Source organism: Cyrtonyx montezumae, unplaced genomic scaffold (genome assembly GCF_038088225.1).
Source record: "Cyrtonyx montezumae isolate F1298 unplaced genomic scaffold, pur_monq_1.0 scaffold_24, whole genome shotgun sequence".
Lineage (NCBI taxonomy): Eukaryota > Metazoa > Chordata > Aves > Galliformes > Odontophoridae > Cyrtonyx > Cyrtonyx montezumae.
Genome location: NW_027071981.1, coordinates 5,454,308 through 5,481,166, shown reverse-complemented (window position 1 = coordinate 5,481,166; position 26,859 = coordinate 5,454,308). Strand labels below are relative to the sequence as shown.

General features: G+C 41.7%; 1 protein-coding gene across 1 annotated transcript in view; it reads right to left on the bottom strand.

Annotated features, from left to right (window-relative positions):
• PCSK2 (proprotein convertase subtilisin/kexin type 2) overlaps positions 1 to 26,859 on the bottom strand; it is a 104,552-nt gene that overhangs the window by 3,813 nt on the left and 73,880 nt on the right. The window contains exons 6-11 of the mRNA XM_065739540.1: positions 22,353 to 22,429; positions 16,106 to 16,194; positions 13,735 to 13,910; positions 4,053 to 4,268; positions 2,648 to 2,748; positions 406 to 633 (exon numbers count right to left, since the gene is read on the bottom strand). Of these exons, the coding sequence (XP_065595612.1) occupies positions 406 to 633; positions 2,648 to 2,748; positions 4,053 to 4,268; positions 13,735 to 13,910; positions 16,106 to 16,194; positions 22,353 to 22,429 (887 nt within the window). The remainder of the gene's footprint in view (positions 1 to 405; positions 634 to 2,647; positions 2,749 to 4,052; positions 4,269 to 13,734; positions 13,911 to 16,105; positions 16,195 to 22,352; positions 22,430 to 26,859) is intronic.

Here is a 26,859-nt window from a genome sequence, read left to right as displayed (position 1 = left end):
AATAGGTCAGCAGGACTTGGCTGAGAAGTAGCATGTGGCAGCAATTTGTGCAATTTATGGGGCCAGCCTCCCAGATTTCCACTCATGCACAAGCTCTTTATTCACACAAACTTTGGTGGAAACATACCTGTAAGCACTTAGGAGAAATGGATGCTACTACTAACGCTACTGGCAGTAGTAACAACACTATAGGTCAGCTGTAAAATGCTCTCTGTTCTGTAGCAAACAAGAAGTTGAAAGATAACACTGTCAACTTATTGAAGTATATGGAATGATACTGATAATGTTAGGCTTTCTTAGATAAAAAGTGTTCATTATGTTTCTCTGCTCATCAAGTTCTTTGTCAAGGATTTTGCGTGCCTATGATCTCTTGAATTCCTGAAGAAATAAAACACATAGACTTACTCAGGTTCCTGTATCGATCCCCCAACACAGTGGAATCTCTCAGGAACAGTCTTCCAGTCTTTTGCCATCTTAACCATTGCTCCTGCATCTAGGACACCATAGCCAAACAAATGGTTGAATTCCAGCCCAACACCATTCCTACGCCACCGATGAACTTCGTCATGAAGCTGGTTCCTTTTGGAGGTGAGAACTGTCAGATGCTGCATGTCTCTCCATGTCAGATCCAAGCTGAGGAAGAGTAACAGGAAAAACAAACAGTGCAGTCTTTTCTCACAGATATTACATAAAATAATCTGCTAGCACAGATGGGTGCAGGAAAGGAACATTTGTCTAGATTCAGTGATCGTTTTTCATCATCAGCTCTTGTCTTCCCAGCTTTGCAGTGATTATGATGACAGAAAGGGCACTTACAAGTTATTATTCTGGAAGATGTAGAACTGACATTCTAATTCTACATAACTTACGCTATTCCATTTGTTTTATGATGAACTCTTTCAACATATCATACGGCTGATTCAAACCATCAGCCCAAAAGGATCAGTTTTTCAGCTTTCTGTGCTCCAAGTAATGCACACAAGCATCCTGAATGTACACCAGAAAAACCAATTTCTTTAATTTTTTCAAGGTGACGTGAGATAGCTGAAAACCAGAGATCACTTGCAGTACGCATACTGAAAACTTTTAAGAGCTGCTACATACCTTAAAACGGAGTGTCCCGTCTCACAGTTCACCTTGTTTTTAGAGACATGTCAGATATATATGAGCTGAGAGATGTACTGCAGGCAAGAGCAGCCAGCAAGGGAAATTGCTAGCCATTCCTGTGAAGGCAAGTGTTACTTGTCCAGGAAAATTCTGTGCAATAAAGCACAAGTTTAATACTGCCAGAGCTTACTTGCTTGCTTGATTTATTTATTTATCTTTCTTTCTCTTTCTCCTCTCTTTTTCTTTCTCTCTCTCTTTCTTTCTCTCTCTCTCTCTCTCTTTTTCTCTCTCTCTTTCTCTTCTCAGCAAAGGCTGAGAACCAGCTGCAGACAAGAGCAATCAGTCTAATTTCTATTCACAACAGTTTGGCAAGATTTATTACACACTTCATGGGCAGCCCAAATAAAGGGGAATGATTATTATTACTGAGAGATTAGAGTTGTAGTCCAAGTTAAATATGCAGTGGTCAGAAAATTCATTGTATCTTTCTATTTTTTTGGCTATATTAATTTATTACATCGTAGCTGTCCCACTGAACAATTCTGATAGCAGAAGGATTGATTGTCCGAAGTTAAGATACTTGGTGTGTTTATTTGACACACATAAAACATAAAAAATGAGACTTGGCCCAAGTAATCGTCTGAGCACAATAATCATTGCTCCGATAACAATATAAATTTTGTCTCCTCTGCTGTACATTCTTCTACACACTGTCAAAGAAAATTATGTACATAGTGTTCAGCTCATGCTGCGATTACAGCAACTGAAGCTGTATAGCTGAGCATCTTCTCCTAATCATTAGAAAAGAAGATAATGAGGCAGGATACACTACAGGCCTCTGATGTTACGAATAGCATGGAGAAGGTAAACAGACATTGGATATTTGCTCTTTCTCATAATGCAGCAATTATATAGCAGAAAAGCAGAATACCAGCCATGGGATAAGGAACAACAAAAGAAGCATTCCACACCACTGCCAAGAAAGTATTATTACTGTGGAACTGACTGACACTGATTGATGCAGATACCAAATCACTGATGAGCTGAAAAAGAGCCGGACAGCATCTAGGAAGATAACGCTGCCTGCGGCTGTTAAAAGGGATAGGCTGACTGCTCCCTCCCCAAACAACTGACTGCCAAAACTGCTGAAGTGAAAGATGGCTCTTAATCCCTGCTTGTTCCTCTCTGCCCTAAGTATCTGTCACTGTAAATATTTTGTGTGACAGGATGAATTCCTGTCTGATACTATAGGTTCCTTTTGTTTTTTTTTAAGCTGGGTGTTCCCCAGTAAATATGTGCAGAAATGAAGTAACCCCTCCTTCAAACAGTACTGGGGAGACAAAACTCTGGACATAGAGGACACACAGAGAGCAAGTCGAGCAAAAGGTATCTCAAGTTCATGGCTTTGGCAAGACCCTAGCTCCATCTGTAAGTCACCAGCCATGTCTTTACTGTATCCAGCAGCGCATCAGCTGCTCATCCTGGCAAACCCCAGGCCCACTCCTTTCCAAAGCTCACAAGGAATTTCTTAACAGCATACTTAGCCTCCAGGGCCAAGGCAAACACTCCTGCTGCTTCAGGGGCAGCTGCAGATGTTCCTGAGTGACGCAGGGTGCAGTTGCCATACAAATCTGTTGTAGCCTGCAATGATATTAGTTTTAATTAATGAAATTAGTTATTCAATTTTCCTTGCAGTTGCAGAAGTATAGAAATATAGAAAGTGGAGTTTCTATAAGTGGAGAAAAAAAAAAGAAAGTGGAGACTTTGTTTTTCAAAGTAATTGTGAATATCTTCGCTCGATCTGTCTTCTTTAGAATTGTGTATGAATTTTAAAACATTGGGGGACATAGTTACAGAAGGCAGGAAAGCAAGAATAAGTTATAGTGTAGGAAAACAATGTTCACTACCACTTAAAACTCAAACTTATAACAGATACCAATTGTTTCCTATGAGCACAGTTGAACCAAAGGCCTTAAAATTTCCTTATGGTTCTCATGAGAGTTGGAAACTAGAACTGTTAACAGCACTGAGATTTCTAAGGTGTGTACAACTCCAATGCCAAGACTGGCTGCAGTCCTCCATGCAGACCTAAGGAAAACCTTAGAAGTGCAATGTGTGGTGATAATTACAAAGGTCTCACTTCAACTGGTAACAGCACAGTGCTGATACCATGACAGAAATTAGTATTTTTCTACTTGATACTGCACACAGGCATTTAGAATTCTACATACAATACATAAAGTCTTCTAGGCTTGAGGCAGGGTTAAGGAAATGTATAATAGCTCTTGGCAAGGGCAGACCTTGAGTTACTACACCACAGTTTTCCCCTCTGTGAATACATCCTGGCTAGTCTGGAGGTGCTGGTGGGCAGTATCAGTACAGTGAAAGAGAATCCCAGCTAGAACTGAACATAAATCACATATTTTCCACAACTAAGTATGGCCCTATAAAGGACTTAAGTATGGTGCTCCACACTGCTCTCAGTATGCAACTGTATCTCTGAGGGAAATCTGAACGTCCACATTTCCTCTGTAGGCAACTGAATGTCTGTCTGCCCTATGCAGCTTCTAGTACAACAGAAATCTGGTTCATGACTGCTCTGCCAGAACAATTAAGGATGATTTCAGATGTCAACCCCTTTCATTTAGCTTTAAACAGAAACTTTTTATCAAGCTGTCCTCTGGAAAGAGGGCAATTGAACTTCTAAATCTGGTTTCCAATAAAGGAAAGCACTAAATATATGAATCTCTAAGATATGGAAGATAACTGCTGTTCTCAGTGTTAATTCCACGTCTCTTCAGCTGACAGTTTTGGCACACTCACATACTGCAAATGAGAAAATAGCCATCTCAACAAAGGACCATCTGGAGCTCCAAAGCAGAGCTGTAATGGGTCGTGGGAGTGCAAAAAGACAGCAACAACACCACAATAATATCTGGACTCACCACACCAGCCTCCGGATTTCTCTTCCTCCCATTACTGAATGTGGAGGCTAGGGTTGAAGAGCAGCTTTCATCATACAGAGCCGTCCGTCCATCATTTATAGCAGAATTGATGGAGATTGTCCACATGCTTGATGCGTAACCATCACAGTTGCAGTCATCGTAGCTGCCCCCGTCTCCAGAGGCCCAGACATAGATGCTGCCTTTCCCTCCTCGGCCCTGCAAAAGGGAAAAAATGGCCCTCCTGGGTTACACTGCAAATAGGAAACAGCACCTATGTTTAACAGCACACCTAATTGTCAAGGTCAAAATGCTGTAACAAATGTGTTCTTTTAAGAGCACTATAGGTCATCTCAGACACAAGTTTTGTAAGATCAAATTAGGTTTGGACAAGGACTAAAAACTCTCTAAATCTGACACCTTTTTCCTCTCAATAGATTTTCTCTGTAGGTATCACTCATGCAGAGCTGTTTTTCTGGCAAATCAGCTTTTATGACCAGGCAGAAAATAAGAAATCAAATGAATCATCTACAGAAAGAAATTCTACTAAAACCACTGCAATGTGCAGAGATGGATAGTAGATACTGAAGCTATGACCTTCGTGTGAAAGAAATTTGTATTGTCTCTTCCACACTCAGATAAGCAAGGAGTGGGAAGGGATCAAGCTCCTCTCCACCTTCTCATGCCATCCTAAGAATGGAAGAACCTAAGACTGGAAGAACCTAAGAATGAATGAACCTAAGACCGAATGAACCTAAGACCTTGGAGCCTTGATGCTTGGAGGAAGATCACTGCCACTGACCTTCCCAGCACAGATCTCCCACTGCTCCCAGCACAGCCAAAATTTCTGTGTTTAGTCTAATGTAATCCGATGTTTACTTCCAACAGTATCACAAGGGAGCAAGGCCTCAATTTACCATACTGTTTGCAAGCACTGGGGAGAAGATAAGAAAAAATATCTTCTGGTCTCTTTGTTGTCCAGCAAGAAACAGAAGTTAAAGCAAATGCAAACAAAGCAACTTGCAGTGGTATTTTAATAGGAACCTTTTCTGCAAGGAATTTAAATCAAATCTGAGCTCTCTGCAGTAGCTTCAATTTTTCATCATACTTCAGAGAACAGAGCAACCTCATTATTTCAAGCATGTTAGAGAGTTGCATTATAATCCACTGAATTGCACAGCAGGTCTGCTGCCACTGGGGTACATAACACCTCAGGACAGAGATTTTCATAATTAACATGATGACTATGAAAAAGCGTACTGAAATCAGCCTCAGAACTCCCACCAAAATCAGGGATCAATCATTTTAGTTTTATAGGAAGAGGATGCCATTGCAAAAATAGATAAAACCAAAATAATACCAGTAAAAAAGAAAAAGAAAAAAAAAAGAAAAAGCAATCAGACAAAACCAGCATAATGGGAACAGTTACGTCTTTTTTTACCCTTTCACTGTTCATGTTTCCCAGCTTGTGCTCAGACTGCTGCCACCTGGGCTTTGGACTCACTTCCCAGGCTGCATCACAAGCTTGCCATCCTGCCCACACGCACCATCACACCACCATGTCACCATCTGTGTCTTTTGGACAGCCTCAGTGACAGCTAGAGCACACGCCCGGCCCCAAAGGCAGGCACCATGTTTGGCACATATGGGCCTGTTCTTTAACCAATTCTTTTTTTCCAGCCATTTTGAAGGGAGATGAAACCCTCAGTTTTCATGTGACAAATTCAGAAATGCATCCCGGTGCCAGGCAGTGCACCTCCGCAGCGCTCATTCCGTGTTGAGAAGCAGATTTTGCCCTGCATGGCAAATCACTCAGTGCTGCCAGAAGTGGGAACACGCTGCAGATGGGATTTGTGGAGGAAAGCAGAAAACAGGAGTAACAGATTGCGGGTGGGGTCAGGTGGCATCCACAGCAGAAATGAAATCCGGGGTTGGGTTAGTGGGTGTAGTAAGTCTGCTAAGTGCTGGTGGGGGCACATATTACGCCTGTCACTGTCTATTTGGATCCACAGGTGTGGTGTAGTAGTGTGTTTTACATTCTATTTTGTATTTTTAATTATGTTTTAATACTCTAATTCCTATTGCATTTCCCTTTCAGCTAGGACTGGAAAGAGACAAATACTGCTGGAACAAGCTGATTGCAGCCCAAGTGCAATACAAATATTGCAAATGATGCCCGGGGCGTGTTTGCTGACATTTCCCACAGTCAGACCTGCAGTAGCTGGATAGTCTGCACAGGCAAACTGCTCACTGGCTGTCCTCGGGCATCACTCCAAGCACCATGCAGAAGCGTATGGCTTCAGAGGAAGTGAATTTTCAATTCTCTGGATGATATTTGGGTAAACCAGAAAAATCTCACTGCTGTCAACCAAGCGTCATACTTCAAGCAACTGAAAGCTCCTATTTGCATCTCAACTTTCTGTGAACCTCAACAATTTCAGCAGCATCACTCAACTTATGCTGCTGTAAATTTAAGGCAAAAACAGGACTGGAGAAGGTGCTAGTAATAGGCATTAGGCTATCACTATCCCGTTGGGATCCTGAATGAAGACTCGGAAATAGGAGGGAAGACTGCAAGACAGGAGGATACATTTTAAAGAGCACCTTTTTTCCAGAATCCTGTTGCAATCTGTTCATTTCCCCCAAAAGTAATGCAAGAGAACTCGGCACTCACACTTCTGAGCCATCTGAAGCTGTAACTCGCACTCACAGCTGAAAATGGATCTCAAAAATGGTGCATTGAGGAGCAGCCTAGAAGTCTCACCTCTCAATTCACACTAAGCCAGAATGAAATCCTGGGCAAGGCTGTATGCTCTGAAAGTCGCAGACAGCTACTGAGAAGTTCTCTCGGCAGAAACAGCAGGTTTTCTATTTCCAGTGCTCTTCATGAGATGTTGTGCTACTGACAAAAAATATCCCCAAGAAGCTTTATCACCCATTTTCTCAACTTCTAAAGAGCATAATCCCAGGAAAATGCCTTTGCAGAACAACCCTGCAAAAGTGAGCAGGCAGCGAACTGCAGGTTATGAAACTGCAGTGAAATGAACTGCTAGTTCATTTTATGTAACTTAAGGTACACCTTGAACTCTTCTTCTCTTTGTGTACATGCATAACACTTGCTGGGCTAGTGCCTAAACCAGTATTCCTCTAAACTTTCATTCCCAGATCATGCTTTCTAGATAAAAAATGGTGGCATTTGGCACATAAATATCCTTCAGCTTCTCTGGCCCTTCTTGTAAAGGCTGTCAAGTGTTCATGTGAGTAACAGCTGAGCCCCTAACACAGCTTGGCCTCTGCTTTAGCTCCTGTAATTTGTTCATTCAAGCCCAGCCATCAAGGTTGCTAAAGGTGGATGGAAGGAATGTCGCAGTCTTTACAGCCTGTCTCTGATACAGACTCTTTGGCTTTGCACTTTTTTTTGCATGCCACAATTCTGTACATTCTGTAATTCTCCTAAAGAAAAAAAAATAAGTGTTTCATAGCACCTTCTGTGTAGTTTAATAGCAATTTTTGTGCCTGCTATAGTAAGATATGAGCTGTTTTTTCCAGGAAAAGCAAAAAAAAAAAAAAAATCTACAGCTTTTTCAAGTCTTTGCCATTGGTCTTTGCAACTTCTGGATAGGACTTGGCAAGTTACCATTCCCTATTATTTCCCACTCACCTTCCTCTTTAAAGAGTGTTTGTTCCTCTTTCAACAGCATCATTAGAGCTTTTGGCACTGAATGATGTGAAAACCCTTACATGTTTTGTAATTAAGAACTGCATCCTTCAATTACATTTGATAATTATTCTGCAAAGTGTGGCTTGCAGCTCAGGGCATGGCATGCCCACAACACACAGCTCTGCTTGGAGGAGCTTGGTGGCAGTGGAAATTTCCATTGTGCTACCCAGCTGAGGCACCCCAAGGCCAGGAAGGATGTGGAAGAGCTGCAGAACCATTTTCCTGCTACTGTGACTTGTTGGGTGTGTTGGGCTGGGCTCTCCAGCCACCAAGGAGCTCTCCCCACCTCTCCCATGTGCAAGCAGCCGAGCTGTGTGGCTTTAGCCAGCTGGAGGCAGCAAGTCCTTGGCATTGCTGAGCTGTTGCTGGTTTTTTTCAGTGCCAGAGTTCTCCAGAGCCTGCCTGTGTGCTTTTGCATCCCTGACCTGGTGCCAGCTGGAAGCCCACTGAGCCCTAGTTGATTTTTGTAACTGGCTGACTGGTTCCTCCTAACAGATTTCTAAAGCTACTTAGGTCAAGTAATAATCACCCAAGTACAAGAGACTTCAACATATGAGATCCTCAAACAACTGAGCCCTATAATTATCAAACCCTAACAAAATGCTTTATATAACTTACTCCAGACTTTATTAGGCCACACAAGAGTGATGAATTTTCATCTACCAACCCCCAATTAATTGTGCAATTGTTAATACTTCCTTTTGCTAAAAATAGTTGGAGCTATTTTCTATGCCTAAATTACTGTTGAAACTAGATACGGTTCTGTTAGCCAAGAGAAATGAGTGGAAAAATACAGTTTTAGTGAAGAGAAGTAGCATTAGCTTTCATGTGGGGCTCAGCCCAGCAGGAAAATGTGAAAGGAGCTTGGAAAATGACAAGAAAAAAGCTTCTATTTAAAAATAAAATAAACCTGCCTGCTCAAAATCAAACATTTCTTCTTTCTGTTCAAAATTTACCTTCTGATTTAAATTTGTTCCATTTTACAAAAGCAAGAACTTGATGAGCAATACTCCATATAAACAAAATGAACAAACTCCATCAATTGAAACGCTCTGGCTCAGCTTAAACTAGCAATTCCTTTTTGTTGGATCCTGGGCTGCACATCACAAGTGATAACGCATTACTATAGCCCAACAATTCTGCAGGTCTAATTATGGTATTGATAGCATTTGTAAAAAATCAATGGCAATACAGCAGTTTTCTACTCTTTATGTGACAGTCATCTGAATCTTTCTGAAGGGCAGTATTTAACCCTGTCACAGGACCATGTGAGGCACAAGCCTTACAACAGCCAAGGTCTTCAGCTGACCAAGGCGTGGCTGAAGCAGCCAATATCACTACAGAAATCAGAGAGATCTGGGATTTACGCCCGTCCTGTCCCCAGAGACAAGTGTCCATTCCTTGAGCTGTGGCTGGAAAGCAGGTGCCCACAGACTGGTCTCGAAATCTGGACCTTGTTCACAGTGAAGGGTCATGTATCCCATCACTAGGTTAGAAAAGCTGCTCATGCTGTTTTACCAAAGCCTGAAAGAATCTCACTCCAGCCAAATGGGGCAACTTCAGAAGAGTTAACATACAATATACTCATGTGGGACTATAATTTGGTTTGATTTTAGTTAATATATAAGACAAGACTTGTAATTACAGTGCATATTCCAGACATGATAGCAGTATGATAGTAAAGGGCTCCAGAGTTACAAAGAAGCTTATAAGCCTTCTTCAGAAATGGAGTAATCAAAAGACTACGATGTCAAAAACTAATTTCCCTATGCTCACTTGGCTGTTGAGCCAACAAAACAACATTAGAACTAACTGCATATACGTTAATGACGTGCCAATCTCAGCATATTTCAAACAAGAATGCAGTGTGCGTGGCCTTGGAGGGAGGCAAATGAGAAATATTTCATTTTCCATGCTGTCCTTTCTTCTTCTACTGCTGAGACCAATTACAGAACTGTGACGACACTATAAATTCTTGATATTGCTCCCTTGGCAATTTGCACTTGTGCAGCATTTCCTTAGGTAGAACCATATTATGGAAGCAGTGTTTTCACCAGCACAGGCACAAATGGATCATGTCTTATATATTCTGGATGAGCTGGCGAAGTCTCAAGAAATTAATTCAGCCCATGAGCAATTCCTTGCAACCTACTAATATAAAAGCCTGTATCATAAAAATGCAATAGATAGAGACCAGCTTATCCTGATTACTCTTTTTTTTAATATCTGTCTTAAATTCCAATTGGCGAAGCTGGAAATATTGAACTCATAAAACAGCGAGTAAGAAATGTTTACTGGATATTGTGTTAAAGATAGGTTGTATCCATAAATCATGGGTGGAATTGGTCCTTGAGCTAGTTACTTTTCCTTACCTTACAGTTTAAGATCTCTGATGATATAATTCTGGATGAAAGGTACCAGTGAAAAAAGGTCCATAATTAAGAGAGTTATGCTACCAATGCGAAACCCTCTACTGTCCATCCCACTCCTTTTAAGTTGTGTAGCCCCCAGAACAGATAAGGACAGGTCAGACAAGGGATACATAAATCATACAGCATTGCTCTGTCCAGCCATACTATTTACAGAATGCTACTACAGGTTCACACTCCATCTCTGAAATGAAAGTTCCTCTCTGCCATGATATAGCTGCACTCAATACTGGGCTGTTTATTCCCAAATCTACCATCACAGTTTCTGGCCCTGCTCTGCATTTTCTTTTGTAGCTCTGCACCTGAAATAATAACCCTCTATAGCTCACTGAAGAAATATATCAGTAAACATGCAATACATAAGGGGCAATGAAACTGAGCATATAAGAAGCCTGATTTTGGTGTGGGGGTAAGGTATCTCAGGACATCAGAACAATGTTAAGTCAATGACTTACTGAGGCTGTAAAGAAACATAACCCTCTTCTGCCTATATGCCACAATATGCTGCTGTCCACAGATGATGCCTAGAAGCCAGACAGTATCATTTCATTAAATAAATCCATTACAGCTCCTGGCGACTGTTTTAAAGGGAGCAAGCAAATGTGCATTCACCAGACAGATCTGCATTTGTCCCTAAGCCCATTGCAGGCTGCCCTAATGAATATCTGACTCAGGCACAGTCTAGCACAGTTGCCTGTCACAGTGGGCAGCCAGCATCAGATGCCTTGCAGCTCAGGAATGTTTGCATACAAGACTAGTTCAACCTCTACCCTCAAGTGCCTGTTAATTCAGCAGTGAGCTCATCCATCTTTGCAATGCAGCTGCCACTGTTCAGTGACCTGGTCATGCTGCTGACTACTGCCCCTGAACAAAAGTCCTGAGATAAGGCAGTGAAGAGCAGATTGTATGAAAAGTGAGTGGGATTATGGCCTAGTAACAAAAAACAGCTAAATACCTTCTGATCACATGTATTACAGCTGGTTATGAATGCATAACTTCAAACCACACATCTAGACACACAAACTAGATGGGTAATCATCATGTTCTGGTTGTCAGGTGAGTGCTTACCCCAGGCATCCCAGCAGGTCTGGAAGGAGGATGCCAAAGGACAAGACATGAATGGAGTTTGGGGACAGGTGAAACTCATCTCTCCTTGAGATGAGTTCCCAAGTAGGGTGGCAACAAGGCAAATGTTACCAGTGTTTGTCAGTTAAGTTAACTGCATATTCCCTTTAAGAATTTAATCTCATTTCCAATTACTTCTTAGTTTATTGCCTTAGAGGCAGGGATATTAATCTTGCACTGTGCAAGAGATCTTCCATTTCCTTTCAGAATATTTGAAAGTATTGCTTTTAGTTTAACAACACATTTTTATTCTTAGCGTGTTGCTTCCTCCCTGCCAGTATTTCAGCTTCATCACTAATTTATGATCCATCACTCTGGTGAGAATCAGCCCTTGACTGAGGAAAAGCATTGCTCCATTTCTTTGTCTCCGTTTGTAAAATATCCTACTTTTCTCTTTAATAGGAAGTGTTGTTTTAAAAATATATATATTCTGAAAAGTGAGGTTTACATTTGTACACTCAATAGAGAATTTTGTGCGTAGATTGTAGACCTAAGATAGGTGGAATGGTATTATATCAAAGGCTTGTTAATCTTCCCTTACATGCAGGAAAGCCTGTAGTGGGTTTTTCAAAGCACCATGGAGAGTTCTCAGCATCCACAGAAATCATGAAATGCCTTTGGGAAATCTGGCTCTCCATGAAAAGAAATCAGAACAAATTATATCCCCAAACTTCACTATGACAGGAAATGTAATGAACATAATTAGGGTAGATAATGCTACAACCACAAAGCAAAGGGAATTATCTAGAGGGAGAGCTATCTCCTCTTTCATGCATGTATTGCCAGGAGATATCTAGGATACTGCCACCATAAAATGAAGTGTAATTGTTCCTAGACAGCAGTATATTTCTAAGGTACAATCCAGTACTATCCTTTCTGCCCTCCAATTCCACAGTGGCTGTTTGCTTTCCTAATGCAGGCTCTTCTGTTCACTTCATGCCTTCCAACAAAGTATCTTCCCCAGAGAGGGCAGCTCACCATCACCCTTCTCACTCCTTAGCAAGCAGTCTAAGAGATCCCAGATCCCTTCTGACCCTCATACTGTAAATTACTTCTTAAAGAGACTAACTAAAACATTTAATAAGGAGATGGCATTTAAAAAGTTACGTGACCAGACAATAAGACAGAGGAGAAAAATCTCTTACCCTCTTCTAAGCATTCAGAAAGGTGTCACATCAGTGAAACTCCACAAAACAGAGTACACAGTGATATGACAGCAAGTACATTGAAAGCTCTTCTAAATAGTACCCCGGGAAAAACAAACCAACCAAACCACCACAACAAGCCCTCCAAATTAAAACCTGCTTTTTTTGTGGGGGGGTTAAATATCTCCTCTTAGATTAGTTTGCATTACTCTTCCTGGGCTACCTGTGCCTTTTCTGTTACTTTTTTACTAGTTTTGCATGTCCATAATGTCCATCTGTTATAGGTAAAAATTAGAGACTCCAGTTTTGAGAAAGCTTTGGACACTTTACCAAGTACCACAGTGATAGATTTAATTATCATGCCACAAAACATGGTAAACTGAATGTGTTGTTCACAGAGAGGTGGTGATGAAGAGTGGGTGAAACAGGTACAAGTAAGAGGAAGAAATAACTGGAATGGAAAATGAGTAATTGCAGATATTCTGAGCAATGTCCAATCTTTTCACTATGGAAATCCATCTGGAGTCAAGAGGAGGAGAGGCTTATCCCCTACAACACCAGGAGTCACTGTGGCTGGCACACCTGCATGACACCAAAGAAGAGATGTAGCTATATAATGTTTGTTTTGAACCAGATTGTTTTCTTTCTGAGTTGTGGCACACATTTTACCTGACCTTATAATAAAAGCACAGGTTTTACAGATCTCAGAATGAAATTGAGTGTCTTTGACAAAGGCCAGAGACTGTCCCTGGCCAGAGGTGAAAGGATGGAAATAAAACAAGGAGGGTCCTGGTACTGGAGACCATTACTCCACAGACAGTGGTGGTACAATGACAGCTGTAATAAAGATCACATGAGTGAGAGCTTAAAGACACAATAAATTCAAAATGACAAACTGGCAGCACACCAAAAAAGACAATGCGACATCAGTAGTATAGCTAGCATCTTTTAAGTTAGGGAACATTTACAAGGCTCTGGAGCCAGGATGTGATCAGGCTTTTCCATTTTGACTGTGATGGCATGTAAAAAGCCTGCATAAGCTGAACAGAGATCAAAAAGCTCCATGCAAGACAGCACAGCATCCTGAGACTACATGATTAAAAAAACTCAAAATATTGCAATGGAATTCACTGAAAGCTGAGAAAATTGACATGATTGCATTGTGTTTTGCAACACCTATCACATGTGCCTAAGCTCCTGGCTTTAGTGCAAATGTGTACATATCCCCCTGTCCCAATACCTCAGTTATTTAATAGGATTGTTACCTTGTTCACTCCATCTGCCATTGCTTGTAGTGTTAGCTCTCTAGGTCCATCCACAGTCTTTCCATTATCAGTTGGTCCCCAGCTGGCACTGTAGATATCGATAACCTGAGGCATATGACTGATAGAGGAAGCCTCAATAATGTCTGTCATAAATGGCTGGTCGAGCATCCGAATACCTGTGGATTCAATCAGCATAAACATGAACTATACATCACCTAGCAGAAGATGAAAGCTTAGCACCTGGATAACTCCCCCAGACCCAGGTATTTTCACTCTCTGGTAGTTAAGCACAAGGCCACAGCAACGTGGTGTGGCCCAGAAAACAAAAACACTTTGCTGGTTTCTATCATACATCTGCTATTTGAAAACACAAAAAATCGCTATTAAGCAATCTCAGCATTTTATAATCATGAAATAAGATTAAAAGCATTCAGATAATATTTTTTAACAAGTAAGGATGAGGATTAAGCCCTTCTCTAACTGTAATTTATTCCTGGTGAGGTGTTGACACTTCATTTGATTTTCAAGTAATTTTTCTGTTTATTTCGGTTCTTCTGCAGAATTTAATCAGAAAAGGGAAAGACAGCACACACTGATTTCCTGGAGATATATCAGTGTTTCAACATGCAACCACAATAACAAAACAGATAAACAGAGGGGGGGGGAGAAGCAAAATAAAACCTGTTTTCTATGACCTGTATTAAAATAGGAACTGAGTTAAAGTTTCAGTGATATGACCCAAGGATGTGTTAACTTTATAAAACCTCAGAGCACTGGTCCTTGCATTTACCTTATGCCCCCTATGCAGGACAGTGGTGCTGACAGCCAACCTCTGGGCCTTTGCATGAGACCTGAGCAGCCAGGGACATGTTCCAAATCTCATTATGGCCTTGAGTTGAAGTTTGGTGTTTTTCCCAACAGCTTCAGGACAGAGATGTGGCAGAAATCAGCACCACAGATCCCAACGGTGTGATTTGGAAGCCAGTGCTTTCACTGTATGCAATACAAAATCCATGTGCCAAACACAAGGCTGGAAAAGGTGGTATTTGGAAAATATAAAAAATATACTGACCCAAACTGGATATTTCTGACCTGCTAACTTAGGCTAGAAACTATAAAGTGAATCTCAGTGACTGAGAAATCCCCTGACATGCTTGTGAAATGCAGGTCTGCACTGAAACCACAGAATTCATGACTGATCTGAGGGAAGTGGGGGACAACAGGCAGAGCCGAGTCATCTGGTTTTACTCTAGGGCAAAAAAAAGAGGTATGAGAAACAAAGCATGCAGTTCCCCACATCCTTGCTTACCAACTTCCAATTCCCCCTGCAAACATGCCGCTGAATCGTGGCAGGAGTGGACTATGAGCTCCGATTAATTAATTTTCCACTGACCACACGGTGGTGCTGCAGGAGCACAACCTTCCTTATACATTCCCCCACATGCAAATCTGGAAGGTTGTTTGTTGTCCGGAAAGGCCTTCAGATTTTGATTTTTAAACAACCAGCTTGATGCAGTAGATTATGCTAGTAATAAAGATGAGGTCCTGCCGAATTACCATGCCTCAACTCACATTCTTCTAACAGCAACTGCCAGAATGTATGTTTTGTGAAATGTTGTGTCCATCAAGTTGGACAATGGAGTTTTTAGTGTGGACTGGGGAATGAAATGAAATTCCTAAGCACCTGTCTCTACTTGCTAAGCCCACCCTAACATTGTGGAATGATTGTACAGTGAGAAAAATGGATTTCTTTAGGATGGAACTCAACTGACACATGCTGTTCAAGAGCTCAGCTCCAACCTCTGTACTCAGTCCATCAGGGCAGAAAAAAGCTATCTCAAAGTCAAAATACCCAGCACACCTGAGGAGTGAATGCTGAGAGCTAAGCACCAGCCAGTCCGCTCTGGGCATCTGTTCTTACCACTCCGCATCCCTCATTAAAAGGGAGGAAAGAATGACTGCAGAGATTTACAGCACTGCAAGGCCTGCACTGTGAGAGCCTGAAGCACACAAACAGCATGGGATTTGCCTTTTCAAGTACGGTTTCCGAGTGCAGCAGAAATTTGCACCTTCCCTCCTGCAAAGTAAGATTTGTCACAAACGATTCTGCCACAGAGCAGGGAAGGAGCATTGAAATATTGACAATATAGAGGTTAGCAAAAGGAGGAAGAGAGCTGTTTCTTTGCAGTTTCACTGAAAAAGCTATATAGGGCCCTCAGTGAGGGTGGCAGAGACATGGAGAAATTCCCTTCCCCATCTAGTGTGAAAAGTAATGAATGCATGACCTGGTGCCAGACTGCAGTCCTGTGCTGGGTGATGCTCCCTGTCCCTGCAGGAACATGACACAGTGCTGCAAGGACTGGTACTGTACCTGCCACCTTGGAGTTGTAGGCAACTCCCACGCCGCAGATGTTGTTGTTGGCAGCTGCAGACACCTCTCCTGCACATCGGGTCCCGTGGCTGCAGAGGGGAAAACAGAGACACCACGTGACCCCCAGCTGTCACTCTGCACATGCTGGATCAAGGAGCATCACCCTGGTCCTGTTCTTGCCTCACTGCAGTCAGGTTCCAGCACTTGAGAGGAAAACCCATGGCAAACTTGAATGCTGTACTGGGATACTCAAATGAGCTCATTCCTTCCTCAAGCAGCAAATAATCAGTTTCCCCTCTGCAGTGTGAACGATGCCTGCTCTGAGGTTAACACAGAGACTCGTGCTTCATTTAGCTGCAGACTTATTCAGCCCATTTTAACTCTGGCTGTCCAACAGTTTCTGCCTTGTTATCAGCTACTAGACAGCAGAACCATTTCTGGAAACAACAGTGTAAAAGTCAGATCAGCACTAATCCCTGCATTTTTGTGATTAGGCCACGTGACACCTATTATTTTGAGCCCCTGAGAATACCTTCCGATTGCCTTTTGCTCCTCAAACACGTATCTGTGTGTATCACTGCCCAAAAAGAATGCACTATCAAGCTGGAGTAGCAGAAGAGAGCCATAAAGACAATCACATTGCTCGACAGCAGAGCCATGGCCAAGGGTGCTAGCATCCTCCTCCTCCCAGCTGCCAGGAGAGCCACAAGCTGGCACGGAGCTGCAGCTGTCAGATGAGATGCCTCTGCTCTTACACTGAGGTCCAGGTTCAGGCTGACCTGTGGCATTTCAAGAACACTTGGCGTCTCTGAAGTGCTTTACAGCTCTTAGCAGAGACCCTGCTGCTGCCGATGGCTGCGAGGCAGGCTTGCAGCAAGGCAGATCACATTTTAATTCCTCTTAATTCACCACAGAAATTAAACCACAGAGAAGATGGAAAAGGGCAATATAAGAAGCAGAGAAACAAGTGAAACCTATGCTGCTGCCAGTTAGGTTTCCTTTGAGATGTGTCAACAGCAATCTTTTCCACCACCCACATCCATCCACGCCACGTTCCAGCTGGCACTGCTTCTACAGCATGCTAAGGACCCGTGCAATTAGCAGTGCTGCCTTCTAGGGGCTGTAGAGAGCCCCAGAGGAACCACCCCCAGGGCAGCAGGATTGTTTTGTTTTAATCATCTTTTTTCTCCCTCTGTTCTTTCTAAGCACCTCTGGCAAAGGTGAGTGTAAAATTAATCAGGGGGTGAGAAGGAGCACATTCTCTCTATTGCCTCACTCAGAAGAGTGCATTTTTCAAGGTAGCCTCAAGAAAGAAAACGACTGCTCTCAAATGCACACAGCACTGTGATCACGGGAGAGCAAATATCACATGCAAGTTCCTTTTGAAAAGGGGGCAGAGAGGTGAGTGGTGAGGACCTCTTCAGCTGCTGGAAAGATTTCTTTCAACAACCAAGCAGGTTCTCCCTCATGCCCTTGTTGAAGGAGCTGTGAGGAAACACGCCGTTGCTAGGCATTCATTATTTGGTCGCCTGTGGGCTAGCTGCAAGCCACAAAGCAGAATAAATGGCTTTGTGAAAAAATTGCCTTGATTGAGGCTGGGGCACAAAACAAATGAAATAATGTTGTTGGCACTGTCAGGTGGACTCCGTCTTGCAGAGGGAAAACAGAGGAGGACTATTGGAAGGTCCTCTCCCCTTCCTCTCCTCCACACTGGCCCACATGATGGAGACTGCAGCTCAGGGTTTAGGTAATGTGCTGCTGACAGGAGGGGGAAAAAAAAGTCACATGTGAGCTATTGCAAATGCATTTGGTTGAATTATTAATGGCAAATAACACTTTTCAAATTTAGCCCTATTTGCTGATCATGTATCATTGATAAATCCACTGTGGTTTCTACGAAGTGACCTGTGTCACGGGCACAGATCACAGCTTTCTTCTCTTTGCTGCATTCCAGCCTTTGAAACAAGGGGATTAAAAATAGTTGAGAATACGAATGAGATACCTCAAAGGCAAACTGGATATTAGCACATGGAGCAGCTTTTTTCATGAACACTATAAATCCAAACATTTTATATGAATATGCATGAAAAATTATGCTGGTCCAGGGTGATTTGATTGGAAAACAGCTTTTCCTATCTGTACTGCTTATTAAAATTTGACTTTTCTTCATTTTTGGAAACCATTTCTATTTATGAAGCCCACTGCCAATCCCAGTGTGCACATTTATTCTATTTATTTTCAAAAAGAGGTGGCCCTGGTTATCAGAAGAGGTTGTTTTTCCTCCTGCTCTGAAATACATCAGCAGACAGCAGAGGACAGGAATCTCCCTCCCTGACGCCAGATGTCTGCAGGGAGGGCTATGCTGAGCTGCAGACTCAACAGCAAGGATGAGCTGCCTGTCCCGACTGCCTCAGGTGCCTGCAGTGGGCAGCAGTCAAATTTGCAGAGCTCAAAGGAACATTTTTACAAGGTAAATGCCACCCCCTGCATGAAAACCTGCATGATGTTCTCAGCCTCTGAGAGCTGGGAAAGCACTACATAAGGGGTTGATCTAGTTGTGGAAGGAGCCAGTTCACCTGCATCTGAACATGCAGAAGAGCTGTTAGATATGTTTATAAGAATTCTCAATTATTGCATTGTTTCCAGTGCACTGATTGAAAAAAAAAAAATGAAGAGGGGAGCAGGTGTTTTTGCTCTGTTAAAGAGCACTGTCTGGAAACTAAGGGGAGACTCAGTGGGATTGTGTTAGAATACGTAATAAAGATCTTTTTTTATATTTTTTTACCTATGAAGTGTTGGAGTATTTTTTGCCCAGCAAACTCTCATCCGAGTGAGAGAATATATACTGAATACGAAGTCATAGTGGTGGAAATAGTTATTTATATCCGGGCAGAAAGCTGAAATGTCAGTGCTCTGAGATGGAGGGTCTTGTGTGTGCTCCCACAACACAAAATCAGAGGGCTGTGCAGAAAGGCCGAGCTGCCCCTGACTTCCACAGTTACCTCTGCACTGCACAACATGGTACCTGCCACATCCCGAACGTTATGAAGGAATAGGTGTTAAAATCACTGCCAGTACCTAAAGCAGTTGCTAATAAAGCACTCTGAGCTCTGCGGGGCAGCCTCTGCTTTTGGGAACTGGGCTTGGTTCAGGTTCCTCCCCTGAACTCACTGCTTCTCAAGATCAAATGCAGTCCTGCCCCATGTGGCACTTTGTGTTCCCCATGCCAAAATGGTAATGTCCATGGACCCCAAGCCGTGGGTCTGAGCACAGTCAATCAGACAGTGCAGTAAGGATGGGAACAAGTACCGTTGGTGCCCAGCCATCTGTGTGTCTCTGCCCTAAAAGCAGCCCGACTGCCTGTCTGCAGCTTCCAGCCTATGGAATCAAGTTGTCCCCCTCTACAACCCACCCTGCTTGGTTTCATAGAGAGCCAGTGGCTCTCCTCTCAGTAAAGGCCAGAGTGCCTCCAGCAACCTTACAAAGAACAAAGTAGAATCTGTGCTTATAAACAGAGCAGCTGGAATTAAATACTCCGCAAAAAAACCTCTTCCTTTTTTCTTAAAGTCTAATGACACTTTGCACATGCAGCTGGCAGCTCACAAAAGCCCTTTGGTTCATCTTTCTAAAAAACAGTCTTCTGGTTCTTGTTCTTGAATTGCTTACACAGAAACATTCCTTATGGAAAATGAGATATCATCCTATTTTGAGACTGATCTCCTGCATGCATAAAATTCAGCGGGTGATACAGAACTTACTGAAAACTGAGCAAAATTGAATCTTTACTGTAGGAGAGGTTTTGTTGTCTAACTACAGTCTATCCAGATGCACCTGTGCAGTTACACCTACAGATGGTCTGTCACAGGCAGGCAGTTGTAACCACCAGGTAAACTCAGGAGTCAGAAGTTACAGCAATAGCTTATGGACAGGCATAATTAACTATAGAAATACGCAGAGAAAAACAGCTACAACTACTCCTGAACAACTGGGTACAGTTGGTTCATGTCTTAACCTAGAGAAAACATGAAATCCTGCAAAGAAATGAGTGCTTAACTGATATGTTGCTCTGTGATTTGCCTTGCAAGGCAGAAAATTTTACAGATCAGGGTACAAGTAACTATGCTTCTTACTCTCTGTTCTTCCCTTGGGTGCCTGAATTTAGCCTGAAGCCCTGAGGCCAGGAGCCTTGCCACATCCAGGATGCTCAAGGCCTTCTTAAGAGACTTCAGGAGGTAGCTGTCTCCAGTGCTACCTTGCCGAACATGTGAGGACTGTAAACTGTGCCCTACTATAATAGTTGATAGCAGCACAACTGGTGTTAATGGGGCTTGGCAGAGCACGCATAGTTTTATGAAGTTCCAGACTGAAAATGACACAATCTGCCATTACCCACTAAAGCTAAATTTAATTTTCCTCTGTGCTGCTCCACAGCTAAGTGATATCCTTCTCCCACAAAGATCCTTCTCTTAAATAAAGCAAGAAAGACAGTAGACCTTCACAAATTAGTGCCTCAGTCTTTCTCCGGCTTTCCATTCTCTAATTGGATTCACTCTAGTTTAAAAGTATCAGAAGCCTGTTCCTAAAATAAAGGATAGCACTGGTATCTTGCTTTGGTTGAAAAATAGCTGGTCTACGAAAGAGGTAAATGGGACATGGCAGCTCCTAAATCTGTTTGATCCATTCCAGGAAGCCTGTGTCTGACAGCTGCCCCAAATCTTTGTTGTGCGACCTGACTGAAGTAACATTGATTTCTTTAAAAATAGAAGCCAACAAAGCAAAAAGAAAAAAAAGATCCACACACTCGAAACTCAGAGGCCATTCATGCAGCAGTATTAAGAGATGAAAACCACATCAGATAGGCCTAAACTACTTCTATGAGTACTATGACTGCGCCCTGATACTGATTCTGAATCCTCACTGCTGCTGCTATATAAATTTTGATGACATCAATTATCACAGAATCGCAGATCTGTAGGGGTTGGAAGGGACCTCTAGAGATCATCTAGTCCAACACCCCTGCCAAGTAGGCTCCATAGACCAATTATAATTAAATCTAGAAGACGTTTGGAAAATTCCTAGGAAATACAAGGAAACAAGTTTTGCGTATCTATGCCAGACCTATCTAAGACCTTGGAGCTTGGCTGAAGAGCCAGAGATGCTGGATGCTGAGAGCACCAGGTAATAAATATACACTGTGAGTGTGTCTTAGACTCTGCACTCTCAACTGCATTAACATCTTACTAGGAGTAGTTTGCCTGACATATAGGACACACAGACGCAGAATCCATGTTTGTTTTTTTGGTTTTGTTTTTTAAAGGACCTTTCAACACATTCCTGTTCCCATTTTGATCAAAGATGAGTTTTGGGAAAGGAAAAATTACATTTCCTAAAATCTGACCTTTTCTTTTGGGCTGCTCCTATTATACCATACCCTGAGGACTTCCTCCTGCTTAAAAATGCCTGGTTTGGAACACACTGAAGGAAAAGTGAGTCTTGGGCAATCATGACATGTTAGGGAGAAACTATGCGACAAGCATAGTTGCACTGTTGACTCCAGGCTAAAAACACAACAGAACAGGTTCCCAGCTAGTGTACAAGGACTTCAATTTCTAGCCTGAAATGCTACTCCAGCACAGCCATTAAACCTTGGTGAAAAGGCAGATGATTCAGAACTGATGTAAGACTTAATCGTTTTTAAGCTGGTCATTCTACACCGTGCTGCTTCTCAGCTTTCTTAGTTTACAGTCAGGTGAAAAGATTGTTTCTTCCCTCCCCAAAGCGTTTCCCTGTCAGACTCCAATCTGCGTAAAATTCCTTCTTCCAGCTTACTCTCTTCAAAATTAAATAGCAGTCATAAAGAGACGGATTCTGTAGATGGGAAATCCATCAAAATTGTATTAAATTTACAGAGCAGACTTATTATATTGTCATAGGATAGCTGTCAGAAAATTGAATGTGGCTATCACCTATAAAAATGATTTAAATCTATACTCTCATGAAGCAGCATCTTCATTTGAAAACCACAATGAACCATTTTTAAACCATCTATGAATGCACTAACTACAGATTATCTAAAAAATATGAAGTCAGAAGGAACAGCCAATTTTATAAACTGTAGTGAAATCGAAGCTTCTGTTTTGGCAAGCCCAGAACGTAGCAGGAAACAGACATTCCACAAATCTTAGCAAATACTTTTAAATTCCTATGCAAACAGAAGTGAACAGCAGGCCAGTCAAAACCCACTTACCTGTTGAACCAGTCATCTGTATAGCGAGGGTAGGGGTAGGGATCATTGCTGCTGAAATCGTAGCTAGCCTGGGCATTCTACAAAACACAAAGTTCAGTGAATGTGCAGGAAAGCAGACATGCTAGGTAAAGCATATATCCATGGAAAATGATAGGACAGGGAAATCCCATTAGGTGTTGGGTTCTTTGTTCTCCCTGGAAAAGAAGATGTCAATCTTTCTCTGTGAAATTCCGTGAGAACCCTGCTTGTTTATGTTTCAAAAAACACCATTCAAGACACTGAACACCATTTCCAAAAGTGCTTCATAACAGGATTTAGGTACTGTTTCAGCTTAATTTAATCACCTCACCAACATTTCCATGAGCATTCAGGTATTACACTGCTTAGTGTGGCAGGACAAAGATTAAACATTATTTTCCAGCCAGCAGTGGAAACAACCACACACCTGAGGTCTACAATCTCACTGAGAAAAACAGATTTCTAAATCATTTCAATGGCTAAGAAAATTTCCTCAAAATTCTAAAGTGAAAACTGTATTAATGGTCAGGACATGCATCTCAAAAGTCTCTCAGCATATTTTATTGATCCTTCAGCTGTTTGAATAGCTTCATAAATGTGGCTTTCAGGCCTCTTTGAGAATGCCATCCCAAGCCTCTCCTTTACACATAATCTAAATCATTCATTATTTCAGCCCGTCAGCAGAGCTAAGGACACTCAGCAACTTTCTGATGCTATATTTAAGAAGCAAGTGGAGAGTTTCAGAAAGTCAAGTGCATCTTCTTTCTTCTCTCTCAACGGAAAGAAATAAATAAAGGGTGACTGAAAATTAAGCTTTTAAAAATATTTAGAAGCTTCCTCCCAAGTGTATGATCACAGAGTTTATATTTTAATAAACACCACACACAAGGAACAGAATTATGTTAATTCTTAATTAATGTACTCACATCCTTTTTAAGATTTGGCTGAGCATGCTATTGAAGATAATTTGAGACTCGTATCTGAATAGCTTTGCTCCTAAAAACATCGCTTTTCAGCAAATTCTCAGTTTCAGGGGTGCAGGAATAGGCAGTCCATTGGTAGCACCAAGGTCTTTGGATTTTAGTTTAAAATAACCAGCTCCCAAAAACTCTTGTGCCAGAATGAAACAGAGAAAACACTGTTCTTGACCCTTGGAGAGTTAAATGAAGCATCTTTCTGGATGCTGTCCAGTTTTTGGGTCATCATTCCAGAAAGCTTGGTTCTTTATATTCAGTACAGACAATAAATATTCTGCAGTGAATTCTGCAGCCCAGGTTTGCAGAATGCCAGCCACACAGTTCAGTGATGCTCCCCAGATCAGATATAGCCAACTACCTTTGCAAGTATCTTTACTGGTCTCTCAGTACCTCTAAACTGAGGCCCTGATTTTCAGTCTTAAGATGCCTGCCTGCTAAATAATTGCAGCTGTAGGCACAGATTCTCAGTGCTTCTGAGCCTCTGTGTCCAGGTGCATGTTTAATTTACCTCTTTTAATTATCACAACTGCTTATGCAGCACTTTGAATGGCATGTGTCTGTATGAGCAAAGAGTAAATAAATAGAATATGACTTTTTAGATGGGGAAAAAGAGGAACTTGATAGTTGTCTATAAATCATAAATAGCACAGAGAAGGTGGACAGGGAGTTATTTACTACTTCTCATAATGCAAGAACTAGCAGGAATCCATAGAAATTACCAGAGGGAAGATTAAGAAGCAGCAGAAAATAGCAAGAAGTACTTTTCCACAGAGCACGTAATGAGTTACAAAATTCACTGGCCCTCACCAATACAGAGGTCAAAAGCTGGGGAAAAAAAACAGAGGTTAGACAAATTAATGGAAGATGAGTCTGGAAGGGGCATTAGATGCTGTGCTTCCTCCTTGTCCAGTAGTCCAGGGAACTGCAAACGCTGGAAGTCAGGAGGCCACAACCATGTAGGCAGTGCAGAGCCTCTGGTCTGGTGACTATGCTGCTCCACCAGCACCCAGTCCTGGCTGTTGCTGGAGACTCTTTCTACCATTGCAGGAATTTAATGAGTGACACCAATTGTTCTGTGGGATATGGCAACTCACACAAGAGACGGATGATATACCACAACTAGGGTCCTGAGTGACAAAAGCCTTGTGGCACAAACATCCTATCTCAGTGCAACAGAGGAGGTTTGGACTCTGCAGCGTCCAGGTAAGCTGCAAAAAGGATTTGCACAAGGAGCCAGGTCTCAGCCCACACATGGCAGTAAAAAGAAATGAGCATCAGTAAAAACAAATGAGCTTGTCAACAGATGATCCAGCCCTGTTCTTCATTAACAAGCGCAGCATCTACTCCTAGCAGGACAAGGTGAAAAAATGCATCCTATGGTAAAGTTAAAATAGAAATGATGACTCTCTGAGTAATTTAATTATAAGGTAAAACCTACTCTGTCAGTCTAGACGTAGCAACCTTTAGAGATAAATGAATTTCAGTCACAAATTCAATAAACTTTCTTATATTGCTGCCTTGGACTAGACATGGCCTGGAAACTATGAAGTCTGCAGATAACTAAGCTTAGTTCCACTGATTTCAGGTCTTTTTCACATAGCAATGAGCAAACTGGGTACTAAATATAATTCAACGTATTGCCAGTTCCTTACTCAGTTAGAACTTCTGGTTTCACTTCATTGTATGGATGAAAATTTAAACTCAGTTGTGAGTCAGCTCAGGCTTTTTTCTCATCTGGAAGGAAGGAAGAATGGGCTCTAAGTTGAAAGGGGGGCTGTTGAGGCTGATTTTTCAGGAAAACATGAGACATACAAGCACATGATAAAAGCTGTCAACTTCTCCTGACTGCAGTTTCCTCATACGGAGAACTTTGGATGGAGAAGTCCTTCTAGCTGTACAGACATACCACTTGTATCTAAGAATGGTGATGGGAAAATGGATTCCACAAATGATTCAGCCCACTCTGCAGCAGGCTGAAACTCAGCTCTACGCCCCATGTAACCAAATCTCAGACTATGGAAAGGTTGCTTTAGGCAGGCTACAAAACAAGTTGTGCAACACTCTTCCAAATTTTCTAATTTTTATTCACTTGATTTTGGATCACTGCACTCGAAGGAAAAAGATATCTAATTTAGCAGGAACCACTGACAAAGTACAAAATTAAGAAGAATTCTTGGAAAGAAAACAACTGCTGACTGCAAGATTTATCTTCATTAAGGTCTTTGTAAAAAGATGGCAAGTTTCATCTTCATGAGCGAACATTCCACCCACGCTATGAAAGCAGTAGAACTGGTAATGAAACAGCACTGACAAGTACAAATGGACTGCTTCATGTTCCTAATTTAAAGACCAAAATCTCAAATATCTAAGCTAGAACATATTTTATTCTATTTTCCTTCCCTGTTCCCCTTAATCCTACAGCACTGGATCAAAAAAGGAATGGCTTCAGTTGATAGACAAAATGATTCATCTTGTGTTTTGGGAAGTGAACACTGAAATCTGTGATATGCTATTCTCCTCCATAGGCTGGCCGTTCCAGCAGGCAGCAAGAGGCCATTTATCAGTAACTTGGGGATGAGGTGCCAGTGAAAACCTGTGCACATGAAGATCTGCAGCAGCACAGGGAGATAAAAATACACTGCCTTTCAACTCAGGTGATTCAGTTTTCCATTTTCATGTCCTACCAATAGGTATTTCTCTTAGACTTGATTTGTCTGATATTTGGTTGTCGGTATCTGACGTAGTTGCCCAGTCTTCTTCAACCACCAGTGGAAGATTAGCTTCAGGAAGCAACTCGGTGCCATCAGTCTTAGGCACTGATCTTAGGCTGGAGTCTAGACTTAGACGAGTCCTGAAGCACGGAATTAGAGCAAGATCAATCCTACCCCTCATGTTCAATCAATACCAGTTCCTTCTTGCAAAAAGATTTGAACCTGAAGTTCTTCTGTCACCATCAATGCATAATTACAAATAAATAATTTCTACTATATAACAGAGATGGCTGTTTTGCTATGAAAGAGAGCAATTACCTTTTAAGGCATATATCTACTGCTGCTATGTATCTTTCTGCATCTTTATCCCAAATAAGATGCTAACAAAATGTGATGATGAGATTCTTTGAACCGTTTACTAAGCAATGGTTTATATACCAGGATACAAATGGATAACTTTCACCCGGGTACAAAATTCAACTTTCCTTAAAAATAATCTTTGCCTTCCCAAGAACTGCACTTTTAAAAATATATGCTGTACCATCTTCTCTGTAAAACATTCATTCTGTAAAAAGCAACAACTGTAAATCAATTGTCCCATGCGTTACTCAGATCTGTAATAAAATTATGTACCTTGAGTAATGCAGAAAGCTAATAAATTTTCATATAGCTTTACAAGCCTCTAAAGAGTAATTCACATGTAATTCTCTTTTCTTCCTTATGCTTACATGAAAGTCCACGAAACAAACAATTAAAGATAAATGTCTGCTGGCCACAATCTGATTCTATTAATGATATTAA